The sequence below is a fragment of the Panthera onca genome, chromosome D3 (genome assembly GCF_046562875.1).
Source record: "Panthera onca isolate mPanOnc1 chromosome D3, mPanOnc1 haplotype 2, whole genome shotgun sequence".
NCBI classification, from domain to species: Eukaryota; Metazoa; Chordata; class Mammalia; order Carnivora; family Felidae; genus Panthera; species Panthera onca.
This window is the reverse complement of record NC_138350.1, coordinates 27932933-27950993: the sequence shown is the minus strand read 5'-3', so window position 1 is coordinate 27950993 and position 18061 is coordinate 27932933. Positions and strand designations below refer to the sequence as shown.

General features: G+C 43.3%; 1 protein-coding gene across 2 annotated transcripts in view; it reads right to left on the bottom strand.

Moving 5' to 3' along the window:
* Positions 1 to 18061, bottom strand: part of DGCR2 (DiGeorge syndrome critical region gene 2) — a 99463-nt gene that overhangs the window by 12072 nt on the left and 69330 nt on the right. For both annotated transcript variants that reach the window (XM_060612999.3, XM_060612997.3), the window contains one exon: positions 12889 to 13065. In XM_060612999.3, the coding sequence (XP_060468982.3) occupies positions 12889 to 13065 (177 nt within the window). The remainder of the gene's footprint in view (positions 1 to 12888; positions 13066 to 18061) is intronic.

Below are 18061 nucleotides of genomic sequence, written 5' to 3'. Positions count from 1 at the left end.
AGATTCCGGGGAAAAGCCCATGGAGAAGGATTTGCTTTTAAGTGTTTGCCTAAGCAGTTTACTTAGAGGCTTCCTCAACTTTAAGATGGCAGCTGCCGTGTCTATTAACCATTTTGTGACACATTTGAGAATGTGTCTCAAATGAGTCTCCCGAGAAGCTGCTGGTTCTGCTTGTGAAGACAGTTCACCAGTCCTAAGGCAGACACACTGAACTGTATGCAGAGCTGACCTGGGGCTAGAGGAAGAGAAATAGCCATGGCCAGAGACAAGAGGGAGTTGAGAAGTCAGACTTTTTCTTCCAAAGTCAGCAAGCAGACACAACAGATGCCTGGGGGAAGGGATGAGTGATGAGGCAGGGGCAGTTCTCCAAAAGATACATGCTCGGTGAAAAGCAAAAGGACATAAGAAGTCTGTTTCAGTGTCTAAATGGAATAGAGATGTCTAGAAAAACTCATCAGAAATCCCACAACCAGGGGCTGTGCCTCACTTTAAGACTGGCTACATAACTCATGTGGTCAGAAATCTACATAACTCATGTGGTCAGAAATTTTCAGGGCAAGAAACTCACGTAGAATTGTTCTCTGCTAGAAGAGAAAAAGAATGAAGAAAAATGAGCAGCCTTCAGAGAAATGCAGGACACCATCAAGTGCACCACCACAGACAAAACTAAAGTACCAGAAAGAGAAGAGAGTGGAAAAAGAAGAAATATCTGAAGAAATAAGGGCTGAAAACCTGACGAATTCATTGAAAAATAAAACCTATATATGTAGGAAGCATAACAAACTCCAAGTTGGATAAATGCACAAAACCTAAACACATCCGACACATCATAGTAAAAGTGCTAAAGCTGGAGAAACGGTGAAAATCTTAAAAACAGCAAACCAGAAATGACTTGTTACTGATAAGGGGACCCTCAGAAGACTAACAGCTGACTTCTCAGCAGAAAGAACAGAGGCAAGAAGGCAGTGGGTAACAGAACAATGGTGCTCAAAGAAAAAACCGTCAGCTAAGAATCCCATATCCAGCAAACCCAGCTTTCCAAACTTGACAGCAAAATAAAGACTTTCCCCAGAGAGACAAGACCCGAGAGAATTTGTTGCTTTCACACTCACCTTACAAGAAATACCAAAGGAAGCCATTTTTTTAACACCCCCCCCAAGGGAAGTTCTTCAGGCTAAAAGCAAGTGACCCTCAGAGAAGAATTTGAGTCCATACAAAAAAAAAAAAAAAAAAGCACCAGAAAAGATAATTATGTAATTATGAAAGACAATATAAATGAGTATTTTTTTTCCTCTTAACTGACTGAAAAGGCAATTCTATAAAATACTGTCTTTATATAATGTTGTATTGGGCTTCTAACGTATAGAAATGTAATGTATGTGTTTGCCAATAAAGCCCAAAGGAGGTGTGTGGAAGCAAAGCTGCTGTGGGCTAATAAAATGACTGGGTGGGGCGCCTGGGTGGCTCGTCGGTTAAGCGTCCGACTTCGGCTCAGGTCATGATCTCACAGTCTGTGGGTTCGAGCCCCGCATCGGGCTCTGTGCTGACAGCTCAGAGCCTGGAGCCTGCTTCCGATTCTGTGTCTCCCTCTCTCTCTGGCCCTCCCCTGCTCATGTTCTGTCTCTCTCTGTTGCAAAAATAAAAAAAAAAAAACATTAAAAAAAAATTAAAATGACTGGAGGTGATAATTAATAACCACGTATTGTTGGTTTGTAACACTAACAGACCTAATGTATGTAATAGTATTACTATAGAAAAAGGGAAAGGAAATGGAGTTATACACAGGTAACATTTCACATATCACTGAAATGAACCTTGCATCGATCTGAATAAAATATATATGGCAAAATGCATATGTATACGTACATGGAATTAGTGGTTATAGTTGCACTTACCTGTGAATAAACTAAAGTGCTGAATGGTATACTTTAAATGGGGGAATTGTAAGGTATAGAATCTTGGATTGAGAGTAACTTGTTTTGCGAGTGTTCCACAAGACTAGCAAACATTTCTAATAAATTTTAACTTGATAAACAAATGATAACTTGCAATACGATACTGAATGTCACATGATCACAAAGAGTCAATGGTTCTTCTAGCTCTTTCTCTCCCTGCAGGATTGTGGGTGATCATATCCTATGCTCAGACGCTCGGTCTCAGGCCATGGTGTTTGCAGTAATCGGTGATTTTTCAGAATGTTGGAAGGTGCCCGCACTGGCACTACTGTATTTTTTGTCACTTCAAAGCACCTATGGACAGTCCTTTGCTTTTCCATACAAGAATATGCTTAGGAATGCCTTGCTTCATTCTAGGTCAGGCTGCCTGAAGATACAGACCCTTTCTTCTCCTGCCTTATTGCCAGTTACATTAAATACAGTATATGACAAGAGTTTATTAATACTGTACTGTAGTCAACATCTGTGCGAGCATATGCAATGGTTCCCATGCAGAAAAAGATTCCATTGAGGGAACGGATAACAGTGATTCCGTTAGTGATAATGAAAGTTATCTTACATGATAACCCTCCTCTCTCCTGTCTCCCTCACACCAGCCATGAAAGTTTTCAAAGGTAAGTGTAGGTTAATTTATTTTTCTTTATATTCTGTGTTTTATTATTCTGTACTATATTATAGTATTGTAATAATTTTTATATGAATATTTTTGGGTTGCAGAACAAATCACCTGAGTTTCCATGATTTCTTATGGGGAAATATACTTTGATATACAGTGCTTTGGATTACGAGCATGTTTCTGGAACAAATTATGCTTGCAAACCAAGGTTTTACTGTGTGTGAATTTTATCTCGATAAAGATGTTTAAAAAAAATGATGGCTGAGATCTTTCCATAATTAATCAAACACATAAATTCCCAGGGGTCCTAAAAGGACAAATAAAAATAAATCAATAACAGTGTGATGAAATCTCAGTGTATCAACAAAGAGAAACTCTCAAAAGCAACAAGAGAGATGAAGATTACCTACTGTTCTGTGTTCCTTTAGGTAGGCCAGTCAGGTGTGGCCACAAGAGAAGCAACAAGGGAGGCACAGGAAAACAAAGAGTATTATACTCATAGGTCCTGAACCGACAGAGTCCTTGCATGCCAAGAGGGATCATACAGGAAGAGCACCAAGAGTGCTGCTCAACCAAGTGGGTGGGGAGCAGAGAAGGAGCGAGGACCCACAGCAAGAGCTTTACTGGGGGTCAGGGCAGAGAACACAAGTAAAAGCATGAGGGGATTTCACTGGGGCATTTGAAACGTCACTAGGTCACAGACAGGGAAGGACAAGAATGGGAACTTATGGCAGAGGCCAACCTTATTACACTGGGGCCCCTGGCCACCTGGATGGGGTGCTCATAGCAAGTAATAAGTTTTAAAATTTATAATGCACCTACAAGGAAAACCAAGGAAAGGTATACAACAGTTCAGAACAAGGACAGGCAGAAACAATAAAATAACATCTTCAAAGTTTTGAGAAAAAGTAACTGTTAACCTACAAATCTATACCCAGATAAACTAACATTCAGGATTGGAGGCAAAAATTACAGACTTTTCACACAGAGAGTAACAGAGTGTAACACTAACAACACAACCTCTTCTCAAAGAGCTGCTGAAGAATACATTTGAGAGATAAAAAGCCAAACGCAGAAAGAAGTGGGGTGCAAGAGGAAATAATAAATAAGAAACTGATAAACATATGAGCAAATATATATATAAATGCTAACTTCATAAAACAACAAGTGATTCATTTAAGAAGTGTTGAAACAGGGATGCCTGGGTGGCTCAGTTGGTTAAGCGACCAACTCTTTTCTCTCTTTTTTTTTTTTTTAATGTTTGTTTATTTCTGAGAGAGAGAAAAAGAGAGCCAGCAGGGGAGGGGCAGAGAGAATCAGAAGAAGAATCAGAAGCAGGCTCCGGGCTCTGAGCTGTAAGCCCAGAGCCCAATGCAGGGCTCAAACCTACAGACCGCGAGACCATGACCTGAGCTGAAGTCAGAGCTTAACTGACTGAGCCACCCAAGCGCCCCTCTTTTTTTAAAGTTTATTTATTTTGAGAGAGAAAGAGGGAGAGCTTACACATGTAAGCAGGGGAAGGGCAGAGAGAGAGGAGGAGAGAGAATCCCAAGCAGGCTCCATGCTGTTAGCGCAGAGCCCAGTGTGGGGGGCTCCACCTCATGAACCATGAGATCATGGTTCTGAGGCGAGATCAAGAGTCAGACACTAAACAGACTGAGCCACCCAGGTGCCTCAAGCATCTGACTCTTGACTTCAGATCAGGTCATGATCTCACGGTTCATGGGATTAAGCCCCATTTCTGGCTGTATGCTGACAGTGCCAAGCCTGCTTGGGATTCTCTCCCTCTCTCTCTCTCTCTCTCTCTCTCAAAAATAAGCATAAAAAAAAATAAAAGAAATGTAAAACAAAAGTAACAGACAACATGTATACCCATACTTGAAGCTGGGGACCAATTAGAGCTAAAGCAATATAAGGTCTTTGTATTAACCAGGTGGAAGTTAGAGGCACTGTCTTTAGATTTAAAAAACAAATCAATTATGCCCTTTAAAAATGTAAGGATAACCACTAACAGGAAAGGCAGATATAATTTCTGAACCAGTATAAGAAAAAAAGAGACTAGAGAAAAGTTGATTAATCTCATATGAGTCAGTAAAAGATTTAAAAAAAACAAGCAAAATTCTGGGTAAAGAGCACAGAACAAGGTGCTAAAATCAACTTGAAGACTTAATTAAAAGAGTACAAAAAGACATTAAAAGGAAGCTAGAACAAAAATATTATGTAATAATAAAAATAGTTCATATATATTGAGAGCTTTCTCTATGCAAGGACTATTCTTTGCACTGAGCATATGCTAACTATCTCTCCCAACAACACAGTGAGGTGGGTGCTCTACTACCCCCTGGTTCCTAATGTGGAACCCAAGGACAGAGCTCAAGAAATTGCCCAAAGCCAAATCTGGATTTAGTCTGGCTATCTATTAAGCCTCTTAACACCATTTTGTAGCTACCACTAGAAAAGAAGTAAGACTTTAAGCAAAGCTAAGAAAAACTACTATGGATAAAAAGGGATTGTTAACATCATGATAAAGAGGTTCAATTCATCAAAAAGATATAATAGTTATGAATACTTATGCCCCCAGTAACATGATCTCAAGACAAATAAAGCTAAAATTAGAGAACCATCAGGGAAGAATGGATAAATCCGCATCCACAGTGAGAGATTCAAAATATATCTCTTTTTAACAATTGGTGTATCATGCAACCAAAACAGACCTGAACAATCCAAGAGTTTAAGCACATATGGAACAGTAACAAAAATTCTAACAAAAGAACATGGGAATGACTTCCTGGAAAGGAGAAATATACTGACTAGTTAGGGATAGGAAGAATCTTCTGGAGGTTGGGAATATTCCACATCTTGATTTGGGAAGTGGTTATACATATGTACAAATTCATGAAACTTGCATTTAAGGGAAAACTTTGCATACAGGGAAACTAAACTTTAAATGCCTTATGTTGGAAAAAACTAAAAATTAAGGAGATAAGGATCTAACTCTAGAAGATGGAAAAAGAAAAGGGTAAACTTAACAAAAGTAAAAGGATAGAAATTGACAGCAGAAAATAATAGCACAGAAAACATATACACAACAATGACAATCAGTTACTATCCAAAGCTGGTTATTTACAAAGATGAATCAAAGAGTCAAATCTTCCATAAGACTAATCAACAAAAAAGGAGGAAAGCATAAATATTAGGAACCAGGGGAGCCTGATGGCTCAGTCAGTTAAGTGTCTGATTCAGGCTCAGGTCATGATCTCGCGGTGAGTTTGAGCCCCACGTTGGTCTCTGTGCTGACAGCTCAGAGCGTGGAGCCTGCTTCAGATTCTGTGTCTCCCTCTCTCTCTGCCCCTCCCCTATTCATACTCTGTCTTTTTCTGTCTCAAAAATAAATATTAAAAAAACAAAAGGAATAAAAAGAAGGTCATAATAATAAACATGAATGTTTCAAAAATCTTAAGAGAATGCAGAGAGAATTATATGTACAAAAATGAATTAGAAAATGTAGACATATAGGCAATGCCATAGATAAATAGGACTTACCAAATTGACTCAAAAAGAGCCAGAAAACTTGAGTATGTCCATAATCATTAAAACAACTAAATTAGTATCAAAGATCTATATCCAAAATACACACACACACACACACACACACACACACACACACACACACACGTCTTAGCTCTGTTCACTGAAAGGGCATGAAAGTCATGAGCGTAACTAGTGCCTAGGTCCTTTAAGGCTCTTTGAAAAAAGTTTGAGTCCAGAGAGTACAAGATGAACTAGAAAAAGAAAGCAAACAGAAGGAAATAATAAAGAGCAATAATCAAGTGAAATGGAAAAAAGAGAAAAATCAATGAATCAAAAAGCTGCTTCTTTAAGAAAATCAACCAAATCGATAAACCTCTCCCAAGACTGACAAAATCAAAATGGGAGAAACACAGATTACCAAGAGCAAGAATGAAACAGGTATTATTACTATAAATCCTGCAACCATAAGAAGGTTAATAAGAGAATATTATGTATAACTCTATGCTCATAAATTTGAATACTTACAAGAAATGAATCAATTCTTTGAAAACCACAAACTATCAAAAATTCACTCAACATGAAACAGACAATCCAAACTGTCTTATAACCATCAAATAAGTTGAATCCATAATTTAAAAACTCCCTGCAAAAGAAATCTCAGGCCCAATGGTTTCACTGGAGAATTCTACCACAAGTGGGTATGGTTATAAAGGAATAATAGGGAGGATCTTTATGATGTTAGAACTACTCATATCTTGACTATGTTACAGGAACCTACACAAGTAATAAAATTCTATAGCGCTCTCTCTCTCTCTCTCTCTCTCTCTCTCTCTCTCTCACACACACACACACACACACACACACACACAAATGAGTACAAGTAAAACTAGAGATGTCTGAGTAAGTCAGTGGATTGTGTCCAAGTCAATATCCTGGCTGTGATATTATACTATAGTTTTGCAAAATGTTCCCATTTGGGGAAATCAGGCAAAATGCATAAGGGATCTCTCTGTCTTATTTCCTTTAAATGCATCTGAACCTACAGTATCTCAATAAATAACGTCAAAAAAAAGGGGGGGCGCCTGGACGGCTCAGTCAGTTAAGCATCTGACTTCGGCTCAGGTCATGATCTCACTGCTTTTGTGTTCGAACCCTGCATCGGGTTCTGTGCTGATGGTTTAGAGCCTGGAGCCTGCTTCAGATTCGTGTCTCCATCTCCCTCTGCCCCTTCCCCACTCACACTATGTCTCTCTCAAAATTAAATAAATATTTTTTTAAAAAGCCAGCATAAATGGATCAAATTAAGCATAAAAATAATGGTACTGATGAATTATAACCCAGCTAATGTAATAAAAATCCAAGAGTGCATTCTAATACAAATAAAGAAATTAATCAATGGGGGAAAGGGGAATGCTTTTCCTTACAAAAGAATGCCAACTAGTAAATATGGAAGAAATGAAAGAGTTAGAAAATTGCCAATACATGCTTAACAGCAGTGGGTACAAGTTTGATGAGGAACAGGAATTTTACATAGTTTCAAAGTATCTCTCCACATATTATTTATTCATTTAAAAAAGGGAAAAAGCGGAACTTCACAGTGGAAAAATCTGGCAGGCATAACTTTAATCCAGGGATCAAAGTTAATGTCACCAACATCAGGGCAAAGTGACACCATATGCCTCATGATTTGATATATCTAAGAAGCTAAATACACAACAATGGCCAGCCATACATGACAACAGAGCTCTGACCCACCACTTCTGCAGCAATCAGCCCAGAACATTCAGGATTTGGTCAATGACTGCCAGCTTCCCTGCTTTTCCTTCCACACTTCCAGGGCAGGAACCAGCAGAGAAAGCCAAATATGCTCCTCAAACCAATCACCTCAACTGGCTGGCCTTTTTTTTTTTTTTTCAATTTTTTAAATGTTTTTTATTTTTGGGGGTGCCTGGGTGGCTCAGTCGGTTAAGCATCCAACTTCAGCTCAGGTCATGATCTCACAGTCCATGAGTTCGAGTCCCACATCGGGCTCTGTGCGACAGCTCAGAGTCTGGAGACTGCTTTGGATTCTGTGTCTCCCTCTCTCTCTGTCCCCCACTCCTTGTGCTCTGTCTCTCTCTCTCTCTATCAAAAATAAAAATTAAAAAAAATGTTTTTTATTTTTGAGAGAGACAGAGCACGAGTGGGGGACAGGAAGAGAGAGAGGGAGACACAGAAACAGTAGCAGGCTCCAGGCTCTGAGCTGTCAGCACAGAGCCTGACGCTCAAACCCATAAACTATGAGATCATGACCTGAGCTGAAGTCGGACGCTTAACCGCCTGAGCCACCCAGGTGCCCCTCAACTGGCTGGCTTCTAGTCAGCTTGCTCCCAGTTTCCCATGCCAACCGCCTCCAAGGAGGCACACACCAGGAGCCTTTAGGGCACTGGTGAAAACCCCCGGGTGTTGGATCCACAACTCCAGCTGGAGGCGGGACAGATGCACTTGTGAAGCCCACACACTCTAGGACATCTGCAAGAGACACTCTCTGAAGAATGGCCCAAAGGGAAGATCTAAAGCAGAAGGGAGAGCAGACATTAAGAGCCCTCTGGAAAACCAATCCACCCAGACACAAGGAATCTACTGAATATGAAGGCTGGGGAGTATGGAGGGTATCCACAGTACAGCCCAAATCCTGCCCAGACTGATCCCCGCCACCATTACTATAAAGACTCTTCTACACAAAAGTCCTATCAGAAGGAAAGAAAGGCAAGGAGAGCCTGGGTGGCTCAGTTGGTTAAGCAACCGACTTCAGGTCAGGTCATGATCTCACAGTTTGTGAGTTCGAGCCCTGCATCAGGCTCTATGCTGACAGCTCAGAGACTGGAGCCTACTTCAGATTCTATGTCTCCCCCTCTCTCTACCCCTCCCCTGCTCACGCTCTGTGTCTCTCTGTCTGTCAATAATAAACGTTAAAAAAAAGAAAAGGCAGATAACATACATGATGGAAAATTTAGCAGAGAGATGAAAACTCAAGAATCAAATAGAAACACTAGAAATGAAAAACAGACAAAATGTAAAAAACAAACAGGTGAGGGGTGCCTGGGTGGCTCAGTCAGTTAAGCATCCGACTTCGGCTCAGGTCATGATCTCATTGGGAGTTTGAGCCCTGCGCTGGGCTCTGTGCTGACAGCTCAGAGCCTGGAGCCTGCTTCAGACTCTGTGTCTCCTTCTCTCTCTGCCCCTCCCCACTTGTGCTCTGTCTCTCAAAAATAAATAAATGTAAAAAAAAAAATTATTAAAAAAAACAAAAACAAAAAAACCCCCAAAGAGGCGAAAAATGCCATTAGTGGGCTTATCAGCAGACTCGACACAGTAAAACATGGAAAGAAACAGTAAAACATATTAATAGAATTACTCAAACAGAGGCACGCCTGGGTGGCTCAGTCAGTTAAACATCTGATTCTTGATTTAGGCTCAGGTCATGATCTCATGGTCGTGAGATCAAGCCCCACACTGACTCCTTGCTGAGCATGGAGCCTGCTTAAGATTCTCTCTCCTCTTCCCTCTGCCCCTCTTTTTTACCACTGGTGCATGCACGCTCTCTCCCTCTCTCTCTAAACAACAACAACAAAAAAAAAAAAAAAGAAAAAAGAAAAAAAAAGAAAAACCCAAAACAGAAAAGAAAACAAAACAAATTACTCAAACTGAAAAACAAAAAGGAAATTAAAGAAACACTATAACTAAATGCAGTGCATGATTCTGGACTGGATCCTGGACCAGGAAAAAAAAAAAAAAGCTCTAAAGTATATTATTGAAACAATTGACAAAACGGTCATAACAAATTACAGATGACTGTAGAGCACCATACCCATGTTAAACGTCCTATTTTGGTAATTGTGCTGCAGTTATAGAAGAGTGTGTCCTGGTTCTTAGGAACACGATAATTATTTAGGCCTCGAGGGCATAATATCTTCAATTTACTCTCAAATGGTTCAGAAGAAATATGCTGAGAAAAAATGATGAGCAAACATGGCAAAATACAAGTAATTAGTGAATCTATGCAGGGGGCATATGAGAGGAAGTTCTTTATACCATTCTCACAACTTTTCCCTAAGTTTGAAATTACAGTGGACCCTTGAACAATGCAGGGTTTAGGGGCGCTGACCTCTGCATAGTTGAAAACCCATGTATAACTGCTGTCTCCCCAAGAATGTATGTACTAATAGTCTACTGTTGACCCAAAGTCCTACTGATAACATGATCATTAATACATATTTTGTATATATATTAAATACTGTATTCTTACAATAATCTGGAGAAAAGAAAATGTTATTAAGAAAATCATAAAAGAAACTATGTTTACAATAGTGTTACTGTATTTACTGAAAAAAATCCATGTATAAGCGGATTTAAACCTGTGTTGTTCAAGGATCATCAACTGTGTTATCAAGAATTTTTTTTGATTATTTATTTTTGAGACAATGCGAGAGACAGAGTGCAAGCAGTGGAGGGGCAGACAGAGGGAGACACGGAATCTGAAGCGGGCTCCAGGCTCCGAGCTGTCAGCCCGGAGCCTGACGCAGGGCTCGAACTCAGAAACCATGAGATCATGACCTGAGCCGAAGTCGGAAGCTTAACCGACTGAGCCACTCAGGCACTCCTCAACTGTGTATCTAAATATCAAATTAGAAAATCACCCTCCTCCCAGGCCCAGATGGTCTTAAAAAGTATGGTCTAGCAAATACTGAAGGACAAAATCATCCCCAACTTGTGCAAACGGACTTAGAGACTGGTAAAAAAGAATGCTTCCCGGGGCACCTGGGTGGCTCAGTCGGTTAAGCGTCCGACTTCGGCTCAGGTCATGATCTCATGGTCCGTGAGTTCGAGCCCCGCGTCGGGCTCTGTGCTGACAGCTCGGAGCCTGGACCCTGTTTCAGATTCTGTGTCTCCCTCTCTCTCTGACCCTCCCTTGTTCATGCTCTGTCTCTCTCTGTCTCAAAAACAAATAAACATTTAAAAAAATTAAAAAAAAAAAAAAAAAAAAAGAATGCTTCCCAACTCATTTCATAAACTGAATATAAATATGATATAAAAACTAGTCAAGGAAAGCACAGAAAAGGACCATAACAGGCTAAGCTCACTTCTTAAAGGAGTTTCAGAAATCCTAAATAAAATTATCAGCCAAGCAAAACCAGAACAGATACACAAAAACCCTGATGGTTCAATATCAGAGAATCTACTAATGTAAAAAAGTAAATGACAAATTAAATCATGTAATATAAACAAAACAGCAATATAAATCAGCAAAGAAGAAAAACCACATAATCCCAATAAATGCAGAAAATGCATTTACATTTTTGTAATGTAGAAATTCTTGGCAAACTAGGAATACAAGGTACTTCCTTAACCTCATATTTCCTCAGTCTTTTTAAAAAAAATTTTTTAACATGTATTTATTTTTGAGAGACAGAGAGAGACAGAGCGCAAGCAGGGGAGGGGCAGAGAGAGAGGGAGACCCAGGATCTGAAACAGGCTCCAGGCCCTGAGCTGTCAGCACAAAGCTGGACATGGGGCTCAAACTCAAGAATGCGAGATCATGACTTGAGCCAAAGTCCAACACTCAACCAACTGAGCCATCCAGGTGCCCTGGTATTTTCTCAACCTTAAGGAAAGTACCGCACCATATTTAACGCTGAAACATTAAAAGCTTTCCCTTATAGGTTGGGAGGATAAGAAAGCTCACTACCAGCACTTCTAATCAACACTACACTAAAAACCTTGGCAAGTAAAGGAAGACGAGGGGAAAACAGATAAAAAAATAAGTCAAAGATTTGAAAAAGGACACAAAAATGTCTAAATAGAAAATCTAGGAGAATCCAACCAAATAAGAATTCTAATAACGGAGCTCAGAAAAATGGATTCATGCTGAAGAAAAAAAAGGTCAAGAATTGACAACATAAGGGGCAAAAGCAAGGTAGAGAAGCCCACCACTAGCTAGGAGGATGTATCCCAAAGCTCCCGTAAAGACAGCGTGGTATCAACACGGACTGACAAACAGCCAAGGGTCAGAATGGAGTCCAGAAACAGGTTCAGACATCTCTGAACCCCATGACAAATCAGCAGGCAAGGGGATGATGGTCCAAATTAATGGTGCTGAGATCATCGGCTGCAACCCAGCCTGCCTCACATGCGGCGTCTGGATTCAATTCAGCCCTCCGCCCACTGCAGCGGGGCCTGGACGAGGAGCCCTGCCCTCAGTATGCACAACACACTGCAAGTCCCTGAGGCTGGAGGAGACCTTCATGTGGAATGTGGGCAAGTGAGCGGGAAGAGGGACAGGGAAAGACCATGGGCTAAGGTGAGGACTGGCCCAGCTGTGAAGTAAGCAGTCTTGGAAAGACCTAAGGAGAGTACGGATAGGTGACCAAGGCAGTCAGAGGTTCCAAGACCCCACAAGATGTAGCATGCCCTCTGTCACCATTCTCATTTAATCTCCTAACAACAATGAGGTGTGGAGGGCAGGAATTGTCACCTCTATCCTGGGAAAGAGAAAGGAGGGCTCATGGATATCAACTGTTGCCCAGATTCCTGCCCTCCCCCCACGGCACCTGTGCCCCTTCAGAGTGGGGTGTGAGCCAGGCAAGGAGCTCCTGCTGCCCCACTGAGACATAGGGGTCTGGCTTGGTGCACTGTGATGTCAAAGTCTACTCAAGGTCAACACCAAGGTCCAGAGATCAGACAGCCACAAACTCGTGAGAAGCACTTCCTCATAGCTTACTAGGAGTACCGGAAGAGGTGGCTTACTTCTTTTACAGAGAAATGAAGATTTCTCATAGCAGTTCTCCGCATGCCAGCTGTGCAGGTCGTGGTGGCGGAGGGTGGGGAAGTGGAAGCACTGGAGCTGGGCGCAGAACACGTTGTCGCTTTCCGACATGGCCGAGGCAAAGATGGGGTCTGGGGGCAGGAACACCTCTGAGGAGCCTGCGGGAGAAATAACGTAATGTCAGCATACGTACCAATCACATGCAGTACTTGTGGGGACTAATGCCCCCCAAACTGGATCATCAAAGGGCTTGTGGGCCACCAAGTGCTAGCTGCACTGTGGTCAGGGCATTCATTCACGACCTCTCCTAGTTTCTATGAGCACAGCTCTGGACAACGTGAAGAGTAGAGTAGTGGGCCAAGACACGGTGGATTAAAAAGTATGAGTTCAGACAGATAAACAGACAAATAAACAGAGGAGGGAGGGGAAAGTCCTCTCTTACAACAGGGTATCTACTAGTAAAAGGAGAAGGGCTTGAAAAGGCGCTCACCGCACACACCCGGAACACACAGTTCAGGCAGAATTATGACTCCAATGCCCACCAGGGGTAGCAGCTGGCCGGCTGAACTGGAAAGCACTGGCTCCCTGGGACCCCCTCCCAGCTCCAGGGAAACCTGTCGCTCACTGAACTCCTTCCTTCCGACCTGGGGATCAGGCAATCAGAAATCATGCTGCCCTGGCAGCCCAGGGTTGGGGTGCAGTGGTGTTGGGAGAGGGGGCCATGAACCCCTAAGCCTCTCTTCTGCAATGTTCCAGGAGATGTGGCTCTGGCCACACCTGGGGCACAGCACAGCCAGCCCCCAGAGTCCATTCCCTAGCTCAGAGAGCCCCCGGACACTGGACCACCAGAAGATTCCTTGAGGCTAACCCAGCCGTGGATCACTGGAGATACTCTCATTTTACTCAGATGGCAGTGCAGTTTACCCTTTAGCAGAAATGAGGCATTCCCATACATGCCTTTTGAACTCTATTTGCTCCCAACACGAAGCGTGCAGGTCAGTTTTGGAGATCCAGCCAGTTTGAAGGCAGGGCTTCATCCCACAGACACTGGGAACATGGCCTCCCAGCTCCCTGACAAGGGTGGGAAGATGGGCTTTCAGGAAGCATGGTGGGATAGAAGCCCAGTCCCCAGCTGACACCCTTGGCTAGGGGATTTTGAGGCCCCAGTGGTTGGACTCACAGGAAGGCCATGGACAGAGGGCAGGGGAGGCGGCTGGGCTCTTTGCGGTGTCTTCTCACACCATTTGGGGAGCCTGCCTCCATTGCTAAGAGTGGGTGCTGCCTTGAGCACTGTTGTCTTTCCTTCAGGCCCCCTACTCCCCAACAAGGCCTCCTGCATCCCTTGTGTATCTTCTTCTTCTCCTTCAGATGCCCCTTCACCTGGGGAGTTGCCTCCCTTCTTAAAAACTGGTTTCTTGGGGTGTCTGGGTGGCTCAGTTGATTAAGCGTCCAACTTCGCCTCAGGTCATGATCTCACAGTTTGTTAGTTTGAGTGCTGCATCGGGCTCTGTGCTGACAGATCAGAGCCTGGAGCCTGTTTTGGATTCTGAGTCTCATTCTCTCTGCCTCTCCCCCACTTGTGCTCTGTCTCTCAAAAACAAATAAATGTAAAAACTAAACAAACAAACAGTTTTCTTCATTATTTGGCTTCTTGTCTTATGGGCCAAAAATGGAAGATTCATCCCATCCTTTTTTTATTTTTTATTTTATTTTTTTAACATTTATTTATTTTTGAGACAGAGAGAGACAGAGCATGAACGGGGGAGGGTCAGAGAGAGGGAGACACAGAATCTGAAACAGGCTCCAGGCTCTGAGCTGTCAGCACAGAGCCCGACGCGGGGCTCAAACTCACGGACCGTGAGATCATGACCTGAGCCGAAGTCAGCCGCTTAACCGACTGAGCCACCCAGGCGCCCCTCATCCCATCCTTTATAAAAGAAACAAGTCTTTAGCCATGAGTCTATCTGCCAGCCCAGAGCACAATTTCAGTGCATGACTGCAAAGCTCTGACCAAGGCCACAAATAAACTCTCAGGGTAGAGTCCTGGGACCTGGTCCTCACCTCCTGTACTTCCCCCAGCTGCCTGGAACCTGCCAGAGCCAAGTTGAGAGTGGAGGATGGGGTGGGGTGAGGGTGACTCAGGCTCCACCAAGCCACCAGATGAAGGGCATAGGGAGGGCTGAGGGGAGGGGGCTCCTCCCACCCACTGGTGACCATGGGACCACCTGGGCCTCCTCACTCTGTGCTGGTCAGAAGCCCTATTTACCCTGAGATCATGGGGGGCTTCAGTTTCTTGGTGACTAAAAAGACCATTTCCTCTTTGCCAAACTTTAGTTCCTTTCAAGGCTTCATTTTATTTGCCCTCTCTATGGCATCTCATACCCCATTTTAAAAAAATGTTCCATCCTTTCTCTGCCAGGAACTAAATGAGGCTGATCTCCAAAACATTCAGTGTGGTCTTCAATTAGCATCTGCAGTGGGTTGAGGAACATCTCCCCCAAATTCATGGCCACCTGGAACCTCAGAATGTGACCTTATTTGGCTCTTGAGATGAAATCATCAGGAATTTGGGGTGGGTCCTAAATCCAAGGACCAGTGTCCTTACACTGAGAAGGGAATGTCTATGGCAGATGGAGCCACTACACACTGGTGAAGAAGCAAGGAGGGACTCTTCTGGAGCCTTTGGAGGGAGGGCGGCCCTGCTGACACCTTTATTTTGAACTTCCACCTCCAGAACTGTGACAAAGTAAACTTGTGTTAAGCCAGAAATTCGAACTCTGTTTGGGCAGCCCCAGGCATCTAACACAGCCTCCTAATCACATCCCCTACTGATTTAACAAATACCCACAGGGCCCACCCCGTAAGCAGGGACTCGGGGTACACTGGGCAACAGCAGGAGGCAGAGATCCTTGCCTTGCAGAGCTCACATTGGAGTGGGGGTATAAAGGCCGGAAACAGATGACTAACAAACCTAATGAGTAAAGTATATGTGAAGTCAGAAGATCACAGCTGCTATAAGAAAAAAGAAAGCTGGAGCTTGGAGACGAAGGTAGACCTCAGAGCAGTAACATGGGAGCAGAGAATAGACGGGAGGAGTGACACAGCTTGTGCTGGGCATCGCACACCACTCACAAGATCACTGCTTTGCTAGAAGGACTCAGGGACCTGGCCTGTGACAGAAGTGAGCCCCTAGAGTTGGACATGCTGAGACAGGGGGATAATGAGGTCAAGGTACCAACGCTAAGCATGTCTTCAATAAGCAAGTCACACAACGTGGACACATCAAACCCACAGTATGCTTCCATTTTTATATTTTAAAATAAGTATCACATATAATAACCAGAAACTGAAATGACACTGGGCCCTGCGCAGTGGCTTATGGGAAAATGGGGATGATTCCCTTTAGACAACATAGATCTGTTTTCAAATTTTGGTCACCAATGTTATAAAAATGGTACCCCATGTTCTCTGGCAGGGGCCGCTCTCAGCCTCCATGGAGGGCACACCAGGACTGGGTGCTGACTTAAGTGCCAGGGTCTCAGAACCCTGGTGTGGGGCTATGCAGACAGAGCTGGAGCCAGAGCCTCCCTCCCTAGGGAGAGGCCATGGAGGAGGCCCCTCTCACAAGCAGAGATCCAAATTTAAAATGTGCTGGGGAGGAGCACCTGGGTGGCTCAGTCAGTTAAGGGTCCAACTTCGTCTCAGGTCATGATCTCACGGTTCGTGGGTTTGAGCCCTGTGTCAGAGCCTGCTTCAGATTCTGTGTCTCCCTCTCTCTCTGCCCCTCCCCTGCTTGTGCTCTCTCTCAAAAATAAACATTAAAAATTTTTTAAAAAATGCAACTGGAGAGTGGAGTACCTGAATACTTGGGTAAGAAGTGCGTATATATGGATAACACTCTGTGAGCACCACTGTGCCAATACACAACACATACTTATAAAACTCGGAAAAACGTGGGACAAGATGTAAATGAAGTGAGCACACACGTGAGCAGGGGAGGGGCAGAGAGAGAGGGAGAGAGAGAGAGAATCCCAAACAGGCTCCGAGCTGTCAGCATAGAGTCCAACACAAGGCTCAATTGTGAAATAATGACCTGAGCTGAAATCAAGAATCAGATGCTTGGGGTGCCCAGGTGGCTCAGTCAGTTAAGCGTCAGACACTTGATTTCAGCTCAGGTCATGATCTCACAGTTCACGAGTTCAAGCCCTGAGATGGGCTCCATGTTGATGGTGCAGAACCTGCTTGGGATTCTGTCTCCCTTTCTCCCTGCCTGTCCCCTGCTTGCTGTCTCTCTCTCTCAAAATAAATAAATGAACATTTAAAAAAAAAAAAAAAAGGGAGTCAATATAAAAAAAAAAAAAAGAATTGGATACTTAACCAACTGAGCCACCCAGGTGCCCTGAAATGAGTATTTTTAAACATCTTCCCGTGGTAGCTTCCTACCGCCATTCACTCATATTCTTAGGCATAGTCTTTTCTTTGGGGTAAGTTTGCCATTGATGACAAAGGACTTAAATCTACTTCCCACTGTTGTTGTGATGCATCATCCCTGGACCAACTTCTCAGGCCCAGCTGAAGCAGGTGGCATCTGGCAAACAGCTCCTTTCACAAGCAGAAGTGGGGGCTCTGCCACTGCCGTGTTTGCTGGGGGTGTGTTTTCAGTGTTCTTTTCATGCTGCAGTTTCTTAGCAGAAACCTTTTAAGATGCTTTTAATATGGACACTTTCAAACAGACACAAAAGCAGAGGGAAGAACACAGTGAACCCCTATGAAGCTCTGAAGCTCTCTCCGGGATCACGGCAGCTCATCCTGCACGTTCGTCCACAGCACAACGCTATGGTCACACCTCTGAAAATCCATGAGTCAATCTCCACTACAAATCCAGACTTAGCTTCCCTAACCGTCCACTGAAGTTTTTATAACTCCCTTCACAATCTGGGATGCATCAGAATCCACTGTGGTACATTTAACTGGCGCAGCCACTCTGGAAAACAGTACGGAGGTTCCTCAAAAAATTAACAATAGAACTATCCTACGACCCAGCAATTGCACTACTAGGTATTTATCCAAAGGATACAGGAGTGATGTTTCGATGGGGCACATGCACCCCAATGTTTATAGCAGCACTACTGACAATAGCCAAAGTGTGGAAAG